The sequence below is a fragment of the Columba livia genome, chromosome 2, assembly GCF_036013475.1.
Source record: "Columba livia isolate bColLiv1 breed racing homer chromosome 2, bColLiv1.pat.W.v2, whole genome shotgun sequence".
NCBI classification, from domain to species: Eukaryota; Metazoa; Chordata; class Aves; order Columbiformes; family Columbidae; genus Columba; species Columba livia.
In genome coordinates this window covers 93,411,726-93,428,358 of record NC_088603.1, presented here as the reverse complement: position 1 = coordinate 93,428,358, position 16,633 = coordinate 93,411,726, and the positions used below count along the sequence as shown (strand labels likewise).

Here is a 16,633-nt window from a genome sequence, read left to right as displayed (position 1 = left end):
GAGAGAAGATGACGACCAGAAGTGACCTTGATAGTTCTTGTTCTTGTGGGGTCTCAAGGCATACTTACATCTTTTGCTGTAGCTTGATTTTGATTTTTTTTTTTTTACCCAATAATTTGCTTTCCAAGGGTGGATTTAACAATTTAGTTTTTCTTTAAGCTGAGATTTCAACATGAACTGTTTCCTGTTCTCTTTTGGAAAGTCTTGAATTAGGAAGTTTACAGTTTCCTGGGAAAACTCTCACTTGTTCTCCAGTAAGGAGAAAGAGCTTTTGTGTAGAGTTCATTTTGAATGTGAAGGCAAATAGCTTCTGAGATTTTGATTCTTCTAGCCTAGTTGCTCCACCTTTGACTGCTACCTGCCGCAATATCCTATCCCCACCTCCCTTGCTTTTTAATGCAGTTTTAGAAAGGAATTTTTACATTTTGAATGGACTGAACTCTAAAGCTGGGTAGGCAGATTTTGAGCACATTTTATATGTTGCTGTGGTCCAACCAGCAGTGTCAGCTGAAAAAGCTGACTCTCTTGAAAATGCCATGTCTGTGTTTTGACAAAAGATATATTTAATGGGCTACTGGGGGAAGTTTTTTTCCTAAATGTGAAACAGAAGGTACTCTTTTAAATTGTGTCTAGGTAGAGCTGTGTTTAATAGAAAGCACTCTACTCTAGCATTAACTGTAGTCTTATTTTTCCATTTTGCAGGATTCTTATTTGCTACAGAAGAGCTTTTCTAGTTTGAAGTGGCATAAACTAATTTAAATTTTCTAACAAGATAATTCCTGATATGGTTAGCTTTTCAATCAATTACATTTCAGTTTAGTTTTAGTCACCCTGAATAAAAATTGAAATAGTGAATGATCCTTTAATTCAGTCTGTGCCCCCCTCAAATTGGAGAATTTAATATTTTGGGCTACCAAACAAATTCTACAGCAAGAAATAGTAATCCATCAATTGTTTAACAATGGGAAAATCTTATTATTTTGTCTTTGGTGGATTCTTCCTCATAGTCATCAGCAGGATCTTGAAGTGTTGCTTAGGAAACAATTGAAGTAATGTCTGAAATCTCAGGTGTCCTGTAAAAGAGGTCTGAAAATTTTCAGACTGCAGTTGATACAGGATAGGACATATCTTTGTGCTGCTGAATGTACTATTGAGGCTGTTGTACTTGCTTGAAGAGTCAGTAAGCCACTTGATAGTAAATTATCCTGTTCTGTGACTACTGCTTCTTTTTGCATTTCTGTACCTATTAAGCTAAAGCAAATATGTTAATTTCCCAAAATGCTGATAATCTAACATGCAGTTGATTTTGTATGGTGCTGTGGTTACATACATCTTGTCTTAACAGGAAATGAATTTCCTGAAAATAAGGAAAGTGAAAGAATTCTTTTTAAGCTTGCAGAGAAAGAAAAAAGATCTAAGGCTTACAGATGAAACAAGTATAAACTGTTTACCATTGGAGCATATAGAATGGATATTCCTTGTTTGAGGTGTTCTGTTTCAAGCTGGACACATTTCTGTGATGTATGCTTAGCCCAAGAAGTTTCTGAACCCACTAATGGGAAAATAAGGAAAATAAGGAAAACATAGTAGACTGCAGTGTACAGGAAGCTAATACCATCTGATTGTACTTTTTTGTTCTTTAAACTGAAACACTGGAACTGTCATCACTTTTGCTGAGACTCATCTTCAAACTCGCAGTAGGAATATTTAAGTAAGGATTGCCAGCCTAATAAATATAAATTTTCTGTTAGTGAGTTTTTATTCTGTTCGTATCTGGTATCCTGCTGCATAATTACTCTTGAGAAAAATCAGTTATTTGGCCTTATTTATTTTTTTTTAAATAGGTGTTACTATTCAGCAATTCCTTGATCTGCTAAACATGTTGGAAAAACCCAAAAACCAACCAAACAAAAAACAATTAGAATGTTGATCTAGGTAACCATTCTAGTTGTTTGATGTGGTTGTGACTTTGGGAAGAGGTTAAACAGGGGGAAAAGTTTTATAATGTTTAGCTATAACTGTGGGGACCTTTGTGGAGCAGGGGAGAAAATTATTCTTCCATCTCTGCGTTTCTCTAAATCCAGGCTTGTGGAATAGTATTTTATTTTGTGCCTTTCCGATGAAGTTCAATATCTGAAGCATAGGTGCATAATATAGTTCTGGGAAGTATTTATGGCCTTTTAAATTAAAACTCCAATTTGTTTTGCAGGTGATTTTTCTGACAACACTCTTCTACCTGTTGAGTTCCAGTGATGAGTACTACAAGCCAGTAAAGTGGGTGATAAGCCTGACACCTTTGTCTCAGCCAGGTCCCTCCTCAAATATAGTTGGCCAATCTGTAGAGGAAGCAATAAGGTATGTTGTTGATTTCTTGTCCTTTCTGGAAAACTCTTTTTTTTTTTTTTTTTTTTTTTTTTAAATTTGATGTTCAGCTACAAATACTTAGCAATTGCAACAGCTCGTGTTTCAAAGATGAGGAGCAAATTTCGGAGATTTTCAAGAACCTAGCATTGATGATTGTTAAAAGAGCAATTTGACTGGACTTGCCTAAAAAAAATGTCGGAGTTCTGTGCTGTAGCAAATACTGCTATTTTATAAAACTGATACACCCGCCACATCCCCAACCCATCAGAAAGCGCGGTGCTTGCAGCTGTGTTGGCATTAACGGCTGCTGCAGCTCAGTAGGAGCAGATTTGTGTAGCAAAACAGTTGAAATGGAGGACCTGATATCTGTGCTGTACACATTTCAGAGTTATTTACTTTGAACTGGTTTTCATCTAATGGTGGGGACTAAGTACCCATTTGCAGCTGACGTATATTCGATGTGCTTCTAGAGTGCATTTTCCAGTTCAGTTTCATCTGAGAGAAATCTAGTTCTTGATCTCCATGAACGAAATTGCACCAAAGGGAACAGGAGAGCTCTCTCCTTATCCCACTTAAAACACTACTATACTGCACCTCCAGAGTGCTTCCACAGTGTTTCATGCTTAGTTACCATTCTTATGTTTCACCTCTAAACTACTATGGTAATTGAAGGAGGATTTTTTGTGGCTTTACATACAGTTCACTGAGTGAACTTTACATACAGTTCACAATTCTTGAGGTGGTTCAGTAGTGTATTTCATTCATTGCAGATGAATGAAACTGTCAGCTTTTACTTGGAAGCAGCTTGAAATATACATTGGTAACCTAATAAAAGGATTTAAAATATGGTATTTAAGTCATAGCTCACTTTTTTGAAAGAGTTGATGGACTGGGCAAAGTCAACAGGCTCCATACTAAATTCTATACAGCTACTGTGTCTTACACCAGTGCTTTCTGTGTTGTCTTGTGTATACATAAAAAATATCAGTAGACTTTAAACTGGCTGATATTAAAACTGGTTTGCAAACTCACTGCCAAATATTTGCCATTGTTACTAGGTGTACTTTACAAGTGAGTGTTGGTACCTGTTACTGGAATTAAGTGGCTTCTGGGTTCATTTTAACAATGAGAAGGTTATATCATGCTGCACAAGATCTTCAACAACAATGTTAACTACTGTGGTTGTTTGATATGAAGGGACAATCCAGGTAGAAAGCAACAAATTGGGAATTCTGCCAAAAAGTTAATAGCCCTTCTCTAGAGTGATTGCTATTGAGTTTTCATTGATCACGTATTTACTGTCTTAGTTCTGTCTCTTCTGAAGAATACAAGTAGATTTAGAAACTGAAACTTGTCTAGTGAATTGCTCTGTTTAGCCCTTGATAGAGCACAACAGTGTCAAAAAATAGGATATGGCTTCTCTGGACATGGATACTCTGCAAAGAGAATTTGACTTTATAGGTCTGTGACACAGATGACCCAAGGTATTTGCCAGACTTTAGTGGTGGAAAGCAAATAATGTTAGAGAAGCCATAGGAAAACGGGTAGGAAAGAGCCAGTGTGCATCAGTAGCTGCAAGTAAGATGAGAAAAGACGGTGTCTGAAGAATGTGTTATGTGAAGGCAGCATGTCATATCCAGGGGAACTCAATCTGTGTATTCACTAAGGTAGCTTGGATCAGCGATTCGTATTTGCTTGTTTGGAGTAGCCTTTACTAGGTGCCTCATTTGAATTTTTTGAACACTTCTGGGATTTTCTGGGTTCTTCTCTCTTGCTTATTTGTACCTAAGAATTTATCATATTGCTTCTGGATTACCTTGCATTCCACTCAGTACTTACTGTGGTCTTCAGTATGTAAATATGAAAAATATAGTAACAAATTCCTGTTAGTTTATGCATGCCTGATGTGTTACCATATGAAAAACAGCTGCCACTACAAGCCATTTCTTTGTCACAAAGTAGCAGCTATCCTTCGTTTTTGAAGACAAGTTGTTGCTGGAGGGGTAGGAATCTAAAAACAGCTTGCTCCGCTTTGTCTATACAAGGCATGTAAAATGGATGTTAATGTTTGATCATAGCATGGAAGAGATTCCATTTGTGTTATGAATTATCAAATAATAAAACTTTTGTAGTCGCTTTCATCATTAGACTGACAGCATTACATAACATGAATTCAGCCTTAAAATATGCATTTAAGTTGAGGAAAGTAGAGAAAGATCAGGTTATAAATCTTGAAAGTCACCAGCTGTGTTCCAGCTCCCATCACTCTTCAGCACGCCATAGCATGTTAACAAAGCTAAGAGTAAATCTAAATACTCCTGTCCAAAGGGCAAGGATCCTCCTGGAAAGCGATGCAGTTACATCTCTGTTGCTCATGGACCAAATGACATGAAAATACTTTCTCTGTGTTGTTAGTCACTTCCGTTGTTCTTTCACTTAAAATGTGTTTGTGAAAAGAAGTAGGGAACTTAGATATGGTCGAGAAAGTCTCTCCCTTCGTGGCCTTTGCCATTTATTTGTGAGTAGAAGAGCAAGGGGTGAATATGAGGAGGGCAATTGGCAAAAGGTTTCTGTAGCTCAAGAAATCCCTCAGGTTGAAGCTGTTATCCAGCAAGCACCTAATCAAACCAAGACCATTTCCTGTTGCAGTTTCTCTCGTTAAAACTGTGTTGTGATTTTTGTTGTACCGGCTATAAGTAGCTATAGATTTTTCTGAATAATTTTCTGACTGCCCTGGTGATGAGTTTGCAAAGAAACTGACAGTTCACATCTATTCATTTATGGGCTGTACTGAGGTAAGAATGATTTTCAGCCTATTTTCTGTCAAGTATTGAATCTGACTGTTTCTGTCACAATACCTCAGATACTAAATTTGACTTTCCTAGTCAAAGACAGAGACCAGGAGGTGTCACGGGAGTGCAGATGCAGTCACCAAAGTGCCAAATAAGAGAGGATGAAAGCATTTTTATTCTTTTGTTGTTGTTTATTGTCCAGCCATGAAGATGCGGCAGCTGGACTGCAGGTAGGGAGCCAGCTGGGTGCTCTTGTGACGCTGTTTGGCGCCATCTCTGAGGGCCCCTTTCTTGGGGCTTGCTCTCCCCTGCCATGTTGCTTGCCTAACAGAAAGGCTGTTCCTCGGGCACAGGGAGCACCATCCACCTCCTCTCATGGGCCCTGGGCTCTAGCCCTGCCTCATCCCATCACTGGGATCCCCTCAACCAGATGATGGCAAAAACATTCCTGGAGGTTTGGGGCTCCTCAGTGACCCCACAACGAGCTGGTGCCCTGCGAGCACCACAGCCCCCTGCGCTCGACAGTGGCTGAGAGGGGGCAAAGCATCCAGACATCCCGCTGGTGGAAAGTGAGGCCCAGCCGGCCTGCGCAAGGTCTGCCAGCACTCCATAAAATAATTGCTGATTGCCAAGTGTTGTGCGGACTCTTCTTCCCTGGGTGTCCCCTGGCCCAGCCCCTGGAGCGTGGAGAGGGGCCATCTCTGGTGCACAGAGCCCTGGGGCAGAGGGGAGCAGAGGGTCCTTGGGCTGCTGCACCAGCTCCAGGCGAGGAGCCTGTGGGAGGCCACCGAGGGAGGTCCTTGGGGCCGGGAGGTGGGAGGGGGTTCAGTCAGAGGAGTACCCTTGCTCTGTTGGCTAGTGAGCAGCACAAAGCTGCTCACTGCTTTCAGTCTCTTGCTTCCCTGCTCTGAGCAATAGCTCTCCTGTTTTGCTGGAAGACTCAAAGGCAGGTTATGAACTAGAGGCTTCCAGCAGGTTTTGTGGAAGAAGCTCTTGCTCAGCCATGTGCCAAGAGATGGCTCAGATGCACACAATGAAAAAGGTGACATCAGGGAACAGGCAGCACAGCTTCACCAAGGACGTGCTGGGGCCAACACGAGCTTTGCTTTGAGGAGGAGACTGTCCAGTGGGACAAGGGGAGAGCAGTGACTGCCATTGACTCTGACTGGGGCAAGGCCCATGACGCAGCCTCCCACGGTGTCCAGCTGGGTGAGGTGAGAACGGGAGAAGGGGACCACATGGTGAGAGGACCCTGCCTTGTGCTCAGCAGGACAAATGGCAGCCAGGGGAGCTGGTAGTGCTGGTGTGCCGTGGGTCAGTGGTGGGGCGGATGCTGGTGATGTTCTGAAGGAAGGGCCTGGGTGGTTTTGGGACCGGCCACATTCAGCAAGGTTGTGGGTGTGTCTTCCCATCCAGGGAAGGCAGGACATCTCATGCTGAAAGAACCTCAGAAGAACAGATTTTGAGAGAGGTGCTTAGAGGTTTTACCTCCAAGTTGCAACTCAGAACAGCTCCCGTTGGATCCTGCTGCTCAGGACTTCGTTTAATCATGTTTGGATGCCATCAAGGATGCCTACTTCACAGCCCCTTTTGGCACCTGTGTTGTTTCTGAGTAGCTTTGTTGTAACACCCTTTTTCTGTTACCTACTGCTATTTTTTCCTGGACCTACTGCCCTTCATTCAGGTTTAGTCAACCATGAGGTGCCCCTGAAGACTTTTCACTGTAGATCAGAGGTAGGTTCCTCTACCTGGCCTTGTGTTCCCCTCACCATCTCACAACCTTTTAGCTGCTTCCATAATGAATCTGTCCTGGAGTGTTGAGACCAGGAGTGGACAGAGGACTCGAGATTAATTTTCCAAAGTGCCAATTAAGAGAAGAGGCTTATTTCTTGGTTTTTGTTTTGTTGTTGTTTTCTTGTTTGGGGTTTTGTTAATGGAGGAGAATCACTTCCAAAGACGTGTGACCTCAGGGTTTTCTATCGGATGTATGAAGTACTGGTGCTACTTCCAGTAAAGCAACTCATTCAAAATTCAGAATGCCAAATTATGTGCGGGAATTTTGTGTGCTATTGCCTGCAAATAAGATGGGAAATAAAAATTTAGGAAAATGGTAATAATCCCAAATACTGTTAATGTCTCAGTAGCAAAATAGCTTTTGTTCTGTAATAGTTTTGTTCTTTCCTGCCCAGTTGGTTCATCTGTTTTTCCTTGGTTTGCAGTCAGTCTCAGATCTTTCTCACTCCAAGTTTAACTTTCTTGGTGTGGCCACACTTCATTACTATTTCTTCTTGGTAAATGCTCCATTTACCTTTCGTCCCTTCTGCCATACTGTCCTTTTTTTTTTTTTCCTTTTCTTTTCTCTTTTTTTTTTTCCTGTTTTCTATATTAAGTAAGTGGATATCAGCACAGAAATGTGGTAAATTATGAAGGCAGAATTGCACCTTCATCATGTGCAAGACTTTCCCTTGACTGGCAGTAGTGTTTAGTAGCCTGTGAATATAGTGAATAACATGATTGTCTTTCACTGAAACTACTAAAAGTCAGCTCCAGGAACTGGTGGAGAAACAACAGTAGGGAGGGCACTGGTTACTGTGGCAGAAGGGTTATGCCAGAGTAGATTGAGCTGCAGGAATTCTTTTGGAGGAACTCTTAGACAGGATTAGGGAGATTACTTGCTTTGGAAATGAGAACCACTTGGACCACTTTACTGAATTTAGATAATACTAGTGAGTGAATTTTTTTCATTGTAGTTATGTTAATAATGTAGTATTTTGAGGGTCAGTGGGAAGTTGTCTGCACGTATCAGCATGAGACTTGCTTTGTTCAGAAAGGTTCTGTAAAATCTAATTCATAAATCATCTACCTCACTGCATAAGTAGGAAAATTATGTCCTGTACCCCTGAAATAGGGACGTGGTGCTCCTGTCTGGATTTTGTTTTTTCTTTTTCTGAATGAATGAAGCAGTAATTCTCTGATTCACAGGTCTCCAAAGTAGTAGCATGCACACCTTTGCCTGAACCATTTTCCTTTCCCTGAGCAGCATGTCGTTCTCTTCCTGAATGCACCATACCCTTCTTCCCTGAAGCTCCCATTCTGCTTGCTCTGGTGGAGATATTGCACATTACTAAGTTGCATGTTGTCACGGCCTCAGTGCAATTTAGTGTGTGCGATACTTTCACATGAGTGCATGCACACGGGTATGGCTGTGGCTTAAAGTTACTGCAGCTTTCCGTTTTGGTGGGGCCTAATTACGTTGTGAGAGATGGTCTTAAACCCAGATTGGTATTTTGATTGATGCTTTGAAACACGTGTTAGTGGAAGTTTGTTCTGTAATGCCAGGAAGATGAGTACTGTTTGTTTTCAATTTGAGAAGGGTTATCATTATTTGCTTCATTTTCTTCATTTGCCACACACGCCTCAAATTTGATCAGATTTTTCATTGTTTGTATAAAATTTATTTAAAATATTAGGAGTTTCTAAAGAGGAAACACTAATCATATCCCTGATTGAAATTTTCCAGAAATTCAAGGAGATATTTGATATAAAGAAAACCTATAGTGCCTTGATGGCTGAAATAGGTTCCTAATGTTTTTTCAACTTTTATTTATTAAGATTAAAGAGATCTGAAATGAGCTACCATGCAAACAAACAAATAAACAAACTCTCAGCTGTTTAAGCATCTAGCTGGTTTGCTGTGGCATCGTGGCAGTAATGATGGAGAAAATGAGATGGTGATACAATTCCCACAGAAAACAATAATCTTCCAGCATGTTAAGCTGATGCTTAGAAAAAGCAAAATGTGTGATCTTGTTGATTTTACTGCAACATTAATAATGTCTTTCAGATTAATTTTTCAAAGACAACTGTTAACTATGTTTTGACTGAATTTTTGCATGCAATTTATGCTCTTTACTAGCAGGAGTATCTCTTGCAGAAATCTCTTGACATGGGAATGCATTTAACAGGACCTTACTGAAATTTTATAAACTCTACTTATGGTGTATGTTACGAGATAGGAATAGAATTGGAAATGATTCTGTCGTAATGAAATAATTTCCTAGTCTAAAATTTGGAATAACAGGTACTTTTTTAAAAAAAATTACACAGAGGAAAGGAAAGCTTCAGTTGAGTTACTGAAAAAAAAGGAGAATGTAATCTATAAATGTAGAAGAGATGCTGCAATGGTTCAGTACGTTTACAGAAGCAAACTGACAGTAACTGTAACCTGGTTATCCTGCTGGGATAGATAGTAGTATTTATTGGTTGAATGTTTTATTAGCAGTAACCACGACTTGTTTATACCACTATCTTAGTCTTAAATATTCTCCTATATGCAAAAAAAGAAAAGTCTTTACCTGTACTTCCTTTTTCTTTTTTATCAAGAATACTTGTTCTTATTAAATACAGCTGTCTGTATATTGCTTTACATATGCATGACTTTAAGAACTTGTTCAAAGAATAATTCAAAGGAAAACATATTAAAATTTCAGAAAAAAAAAATTATTGGCTCATGCCTAATCTTTATTCTTTTTTCAAGTTTACCTGAAACAATGAAAAAACATTCATTATTGCACGTGCATAATTTGGGTCAAGCACGTCACAAAGTCTGGAGGAGTTTTACAGTTTACTACCCCTAATTCATGAGTATGTAAGTGTGTAATCTGATTCTGACACAAACAGTTCTGTTCTCTGTGCCATGCAGACTGGCATAGTGTATTTTCAAACATATTGATGGGTTATTGAGGGCTTCCTTGTTTTATATCAAGCAGTGCCAACATTCTGCTATTTGCTTCGTTTATATTCCAGATGGCACATTCTGTATGTTCCAACAGCAGTTTCCTTTAGTGCGTTTTTTGTAGTTTGTAATTCTGTGACTGTCTAGTTTGTTTAAGACTGAAGGTTATCTGTGAACACATAGAGGATGTGGGTTACTGTGTGTGTGCACGTTTAAACACATAGGCAGATTTGCACGCAATCTTTAGGAATAGTGTTGCATCTTTGATGCTAGTCCTTTAATTACATATTGCATTTATGCATGTATATATGTTGTTTTTCTATGCCAGCTTTTTAAAACAGTTATTTTTATGTACAGTCTTTCTTTGAATGAAAGTTTAGTTGGTACGTGACAGAGACTGTATCACTAAAAATAGTGACGTTTACTTGCACCTGGAATTCAGCTCAACCATAGTTTTTGTCTTTGCTTCTAAGGCGGGCCTAGTAGCTGACTGGGAGGGATGGAAAGACAAGGGTTGCTGAAAGAATTATTAAAAATATGGGGAAGAGGTCTTCTATCAGGCATTTCTAAGAATAAAGGGATACTAGGAGAATTTTTCTTAGTATAACATCTTGCAGTATTCTGTGCTTGCATAACTAATAATTCTTTATGTCTGTGTTAAAGGTTGCAGTGTATATTATTTTAACCTTGGTTAGATTTCTACTATTTAAAATACAGGTTCATTGTAATGTAAGAAGACAGCATAAAACCCGCCTGGACATGTTCCTGTGCGACCTCACCTAGGCGTTCCTGCTCCAGCAGGGGGATTGGACTAGATGATCTTTTGAGGTCCCTTCCAATCCCAAACATACTGTGATACTGTGATACTGTGTGATAAAGCCTGATATAAAACTTCAGGATTTCCTGGCATTTCAAAGATTTAGCATCACAGCCTTAGCTTTTAGCGTTTGGTTTTTTTTGGTCCTATTAGGACAAATTATGAAGTCAAACCATTATTTATTCTCTCCAGCAGCATAAACAATCAAAATACTCCCTTCTCTAGACTTCTGATTCATAATTTTATAATATTCATAATCTGAATAGACTGTGAGTTTCTTAATGCAAGATGGCAATGGATTTTAAGCTGTATTGAGTCCAGATAGCTGCTGTTGTCATTCATGAATTTTTCAAGGTAAAATGGGGATCTAAAAGAATTGCATCCTTACAAGTGGTGTGGAGAATAACAAATAATCAATATACAGTGCATGTAACAGCTAAGGAAGGCTTGAGTAAGGCTAAAGGGAGAGCTGACTGCACAGCTGGGGCACAGGAAATGAGAAACTATCCGTTAAAAAGCCGAAGTTTTATCTAGCTGAAGAAAACAGAAGATTCATAAAGTTTAGCAGGCACAGAGAGGTGTGTGTTTGTGTGACTCATTTGCTCAAAGCTACACAAAATGATATTAAACCAAAATACCATTTTTTATATGCAGCAGGAGCAAGACGCTCTCAGGGGGCCGAGGGATGACAAGGAGCAACAAGGTTGCTGCAGGCTGTTGCTGGGGGGCAGGTGTAATAAACTGATGCTGTGTTGTTCGTTGCTGTGAAAGCAGGTGGAGGGAGTCACATTGTAAAACCCTTCTTATAGGTGTGATGCAGCAGAGTCTCTCAGGCATTACAGTGACTGTAGAAGTTGTAGAAGAAACAGATTAAATAAGCAATAGCAAATTGCTGAGGGTGGATGATACTAACTCACCAAAGAAAATTCAAGGGCAAAATTAAAAAAAAAAAAAAAAAAAAAAAAAGACGTTCCAGGGAACCCAGGAAGTACAGACATTTAAGTTGTACATCAGTACTGTGCAGCTTAGTAGGAACTACAGTTAGGGACATGCCAGCACCTGGTGAATATGATTTAGTTACAAAGCGTCAGTGGAGTTTCCACAGAGAGAAGTTCTGCCTTGCTCTTCGTGTGTTTTGAAGTGGTCAGCAAGCAAGGCCATTAATAAGTTGATCTGGCTGCTATATTCTATGGAAGGTTTGTAAAGGCTTTTTACAACATCTCTTTCCAAAGACTTTCAAGGAAATTAAGTAGTGATGAGATAACACAGAAGGTTTCTGCATGGATAAATAGGCAGTTAAAAAGATAAGGAACAGAGGGCAGCAGTAAATGATGGTGTTGAGGTAGGGACCTCTACTATCCCATCTATTTCTCAGGAGAGAAGTAGAGATGGACGCCTTACTGATGCCGCAAAACAATTTGAGCTAGTAAGGATGAGGACTAATTATGGAATTATAGCACGATTGTAGACAAACTCAGTCAGAAGACAGCAGTGTCTGAGGAATAAAATCACTGATGAAAGTGATACATGTGGGTGAAAACCAATCCTAACTTCACATATAAACTGATGCCCCTTTGCTGTTTCCACTTGGGAGATATGTTTTCAGGTAGGCCTGCTAGCTCAGTGATACAGACATCTGCCGTGCATATCAAACAGTAAGATTCGTTACAACAGACATGGACAAGAGAAACACAGAATATTACTTCCATATTATGAATCTGTGGTGTGCCTATACCCTGAATTACTGTGTGTCATTCTAGTTTCTGCATCTTGGAAAGCTAGGAGGGCAACAAGACTGATCAGAGAGATGAAAGTATGCATTCATTTCTCTATGAGGAATGGCTGAGCTGGTTGGGACTCTTCAGCCTGGAAAAAGGATGTTGCACAACTGAGGTTTGCAAAACCAGTGTGGAAAGGATGACTGGGGTTGGACTGCTGGTGGTCTCTTCCAACATAAAATAATGGGGTCATCAAAAAGCAAGCAGTTGGTTTCAAAACGTAAGAAGGATGTGTTTGTTTCTGCAACAGGCAGTAGACATGGGGAAGGTCTTACCAAAGAATGTTGGACCTGCAGCAATTTGAAGGGTTCAGACAGAACTAAGAATGCATATCAATTTAAGAGTGCTAAATAGACTGTGTCTGCTTCATTATATCCCCTGAGGTGGAAACAGGCTGGAAAAATGTTCAGGGGGATTGTTAACTGTTTGTCCTATTTCTTTTGTTCCCTTAGCGTCTACTTCTGGCCTCTACTGGAAATGGGATGCTGGCTAGACAGACCTTTGGTCTGAACTAGTATGGCTTTTTATACTTTATGTTCCAAGATCCATTTTAAGAATAGTTAGGTGTTGCCCTTTGGAAGCATTGTGGCCTACTCATAACAAAAACTTGGAAATGTTAGAAATAGTTGATTCAGAAATAACTAATTATTTCAGATGTGCTTCTCAGAAGAATAATTGTAAGTTTATGTGGTATATGTGATTAAAACAGGCCAAAATAGTCATTAAAAATCATGGTGAATATTACAAATATGAAAGTATTGTGAAGAAATAATCAGAGGTAGAATTTCTTATAGTTTGGACTACATGTTATTTGTTCATTTTCAGAGAACGTAGACATGATAGCGAAGAAAGTCTGTTTGCTGCTGTGTCCTTCGGACTGGTTGCCACCGTTTAAAAGTGGAGTTTTGATACAATCAGTGGAGCCCTGTCCTGAAGTGAGAGCTGTAATATTTGCATTAGTCACACCATCTCAATGACCTATGCTTTGTTCAAGGCTGTATCACTTTATCTGATTAGTGTCATCACTAGGTTCCCTATGTTGGAGCTGTTACCTCTCTTTGTACGGTGTGTCATTGCTAAGGAGAAATTCATTTCAACAGCAAAACTGTTGAAATCTTGTAATGTAGTCGTCTCTGAAAGTCACTTGCGTGTTTATAATGCTCCTGAAATGATCTTACTCTTTTCAGAAACACTGCAACTTCTGCTTTATTTATAGCTGGAATGTATCTTAGTGTTCTTTGCTTATTTTCATGTGTAATTTGAAACTGAAAAACAATGAGTTTCTTTTTATTTCCTAAAAGAACAGAACCCTTAAAGACAGTCGAAGAGCAGCTTAATAGTTCTATTTGCGAAAGGACTTGTCTGAGTCATTTAATTTTTCATTGTTCTCCCAGTGATCACTTGAAATTTGGGGGATCATTGAAGAAGAATAATTCTTCAGTCCTTTTTAAGATAATAGCTGTCATTTGATTGTCACTGGTAACTTGTCTTTTGCAATGGATCTTGGTGGTGTCTGAAGGAAGAAAATTAGTTATTTGATTTTGAAATATGGTGACAGCAGCTGTTTGTTTCAGCCAGAATAAAACAGCAATGTTGTGCAAAGAAGAGCTCCTGCCCTCCAGCCACAACTGAGCTGCTGCCTTCTCACCTGCTGGGAGCACAGCTGTTTGTGCCACTGCTCTGTGAGCGGGACAGGGAGCAGAGAACTGAGCTAGTTAGCTAAAACTAACACAGCAAAACAATAATTATGAGCTGAACTCATTGTAAAAACTGTCATGGCACATAAAAGAGACTGTGCTGGCAGGCAGGCAGAGGAAGAGTGGTCTGGGGCAGGAGTGAGTGCTTGAGAACAGGGGAAGGGAGGGCTCTTTTCTTGTGGTAGTTCACCTGTTCTGAAATAAACTGTGAAACTGTGCTGTGGAGTATGGAATGCATTACGCTTGCTTTTATATCTTAAACCCTCTATTTTAAAGATGTAAAAGTTGTCTTCTCAAAAGAAATGGAGTAGCTGGAGTTTCTTAAAGCATCATTTTGAATTAGTCGGCTCTGTATACAGGAAGATTTTGCAACAAAGATACAGTTGCAATCCTTGTGATGTCTGCTTAGAGTATATGGGAAAATACCAAACATCAGTGGTGTAAAGATGATGAAAGAGTAAAGTTGTCTTTTTTCTAATAGTATTTGGCTTAAGATGTTCCTGTTATAAAACTTGCATTTTAATTGGGTTGTAGACCACTGTATGGCTTGTAAAGTCTTTTTAAATGTATTTAGGGAAATGCTAATTCTTGCAAACATTTCCAAACACAAATGTCACTTTTTTCTAGTTTTTACTGTTATGGCTGTTCAGCAGCCAGGGTCAGCATGCCTTCATTATAAATGTAATATAGTAACCAGTGAATCTCACTTCTGAACTTCTATGGTTCTTCCAATCTTTCTGGAAACTCAAATTCTCATCATTGCAGCACATATGTTCTTCTTTCCTCCAGTGCTCCAGGGAGATCTAGAAAATCAAATTAGTTTTGAGGTCAGAAAATGAATGCTCTGAGCTGAAGCTTTTTTCCTTTCAACTGGGGTTGTTGCAGCATTAGGTTGCAATTTTGGAAATTTTGCCAAGTCACTAATGGTGAACAGACCTTACCTGTGGGCTTTGTGAAGTGAACCTGAATTCAGGTGTAAACTTCAGTAAAAGCAAAGCAGAAACTGTAGACTTCTTATAGCAAATCAGTAAAAGAGAAATCACTAAACCCCACAAAGTCCATGAAGTGAAGAGGTGGGACTTTCCTGTGTGAAATCAGCAAGCAAATTCCCCAGCTTTGCGGTGAAGCAGAAAGAACTTAAAAAAATATGTTTAGGTCAGCTATGCAGAAACGTTTGACAATTTGACAGAAGTTTCTTCAGTTTTAATCTGAATAATTTGAAGTATGACTTTTTTTTAATTTTACATGCTTTTCAAAGCTCAGTAAAATGGAATATGTACATCTTAGTATGTCTTCACGAAATTGCCATGAAGTGCTCATAAATTACACATTTGCAGATGACAGCTCTTGCAGGTGAAGTGGTTCATCCAGATACAGTGCCAAAGTGAGACATGAGCAGCAATTTGATTTCCTGATTTCTGAAACATACAATTACTCTTCTAGATAAAAGGAAGCTGTATGTATGCCAGTAACGTATTAAGAGATGAAATTAATTTACTGTCAAAATTTTGCCGGTAAGGTCGGCATTTTACAGATGGTAATAAATTCTTTCAGCATTTGCGCTAGCATACCACATCATCTTTAAGATCTGGTGTCACAGATGCAGAGTAGCTGAACCATACTGTGGATGAAGATTTTGGTTAAAGTTTTCAACATTATTTTTTTAGCTTCCTTAACCCTGAAGTCAAATGGATATGAATTTCTAGAGACTTTAAGGGATGATGCTTAGTTCTTCTGACAGAAGTAACAAACAGGAGTCTTCAGGGAGTTCTCCTGGCCCACACTCGCCACACAGTAGGAACCCCTGTGCTTTTTCTCTGGCTAGTTGAACCAGACACAAAGAAAGGTGAAGGAGAGGAGGAAAGTGAAATTAAGTATAGCCTCCTCTTGCTTCCTGCTCGATCAGTGGCACCTCACAGCTTCTCAGCACTGTGTGGTGCCTTCTCCTTATAGCTAATTAGTTGTGTCTGCCAGATACAAGGAGCTAGTGATGTTGGACTGTTCTGCAGTCTTTTAGAGGTATATACTATTTTACTATTGAAATACATTACATATTAACTTGCAGAATGACATCAGACCAGGCCATACCTGTTGGTCCGTGATTAACTTTAGTGTTGCTCTACTAGTGCATCTATAATGAGTAATGGACTTAGTAGTCTAAAATTTTCTTATAAGCTGATGACTACATCAGCAAAACACATGACAGAACTTGAACTTAAATTTGAATAAAATTAATCTGAGGATAAAAGCTATGCGTATCTTAACTGAAATGTGAAAACTGTTGAAATTAGAATGGCAATTTTGGATGCTTTCTTATGAATGAGAAATGGATTTGCAGTTTCTCCCTAACACAGTTAAATTCACAGCAATAAATTCTGGCTGTTGGTTTGGGTTCTGGGTGATTGTCTTGTTTTTGGTTACCATAATCAGACTGTCTTCCATTCTTTTGT

General features: G+C 39.3%; 1 protein-coding gene across 3 annotated transcripts in view; it reads left to right on the top strand.

The window, feature by feature from the left end:
• TMEM245 (transmembrane protein 245) overlaps positions 1-16,633 on the top strand; it is an 85,755-nt gene that overhangs the window by 52,926 nt on the left and 16,196 nt on the right. For all 3 annotated transcript variants that reach the window (XM_065052825.1, XM_065052826.1, XM_065052827.1), the window contains one exon: positions 2,210-2,355. In XM_065052825.1, coding sequence (XP_064908897.1) covers positions 2,210-2,355 — 146 coding nt within the window. The remainder of the gene's footprint in view (positions 1-2,209; positions 2,356-16,633) is intronic.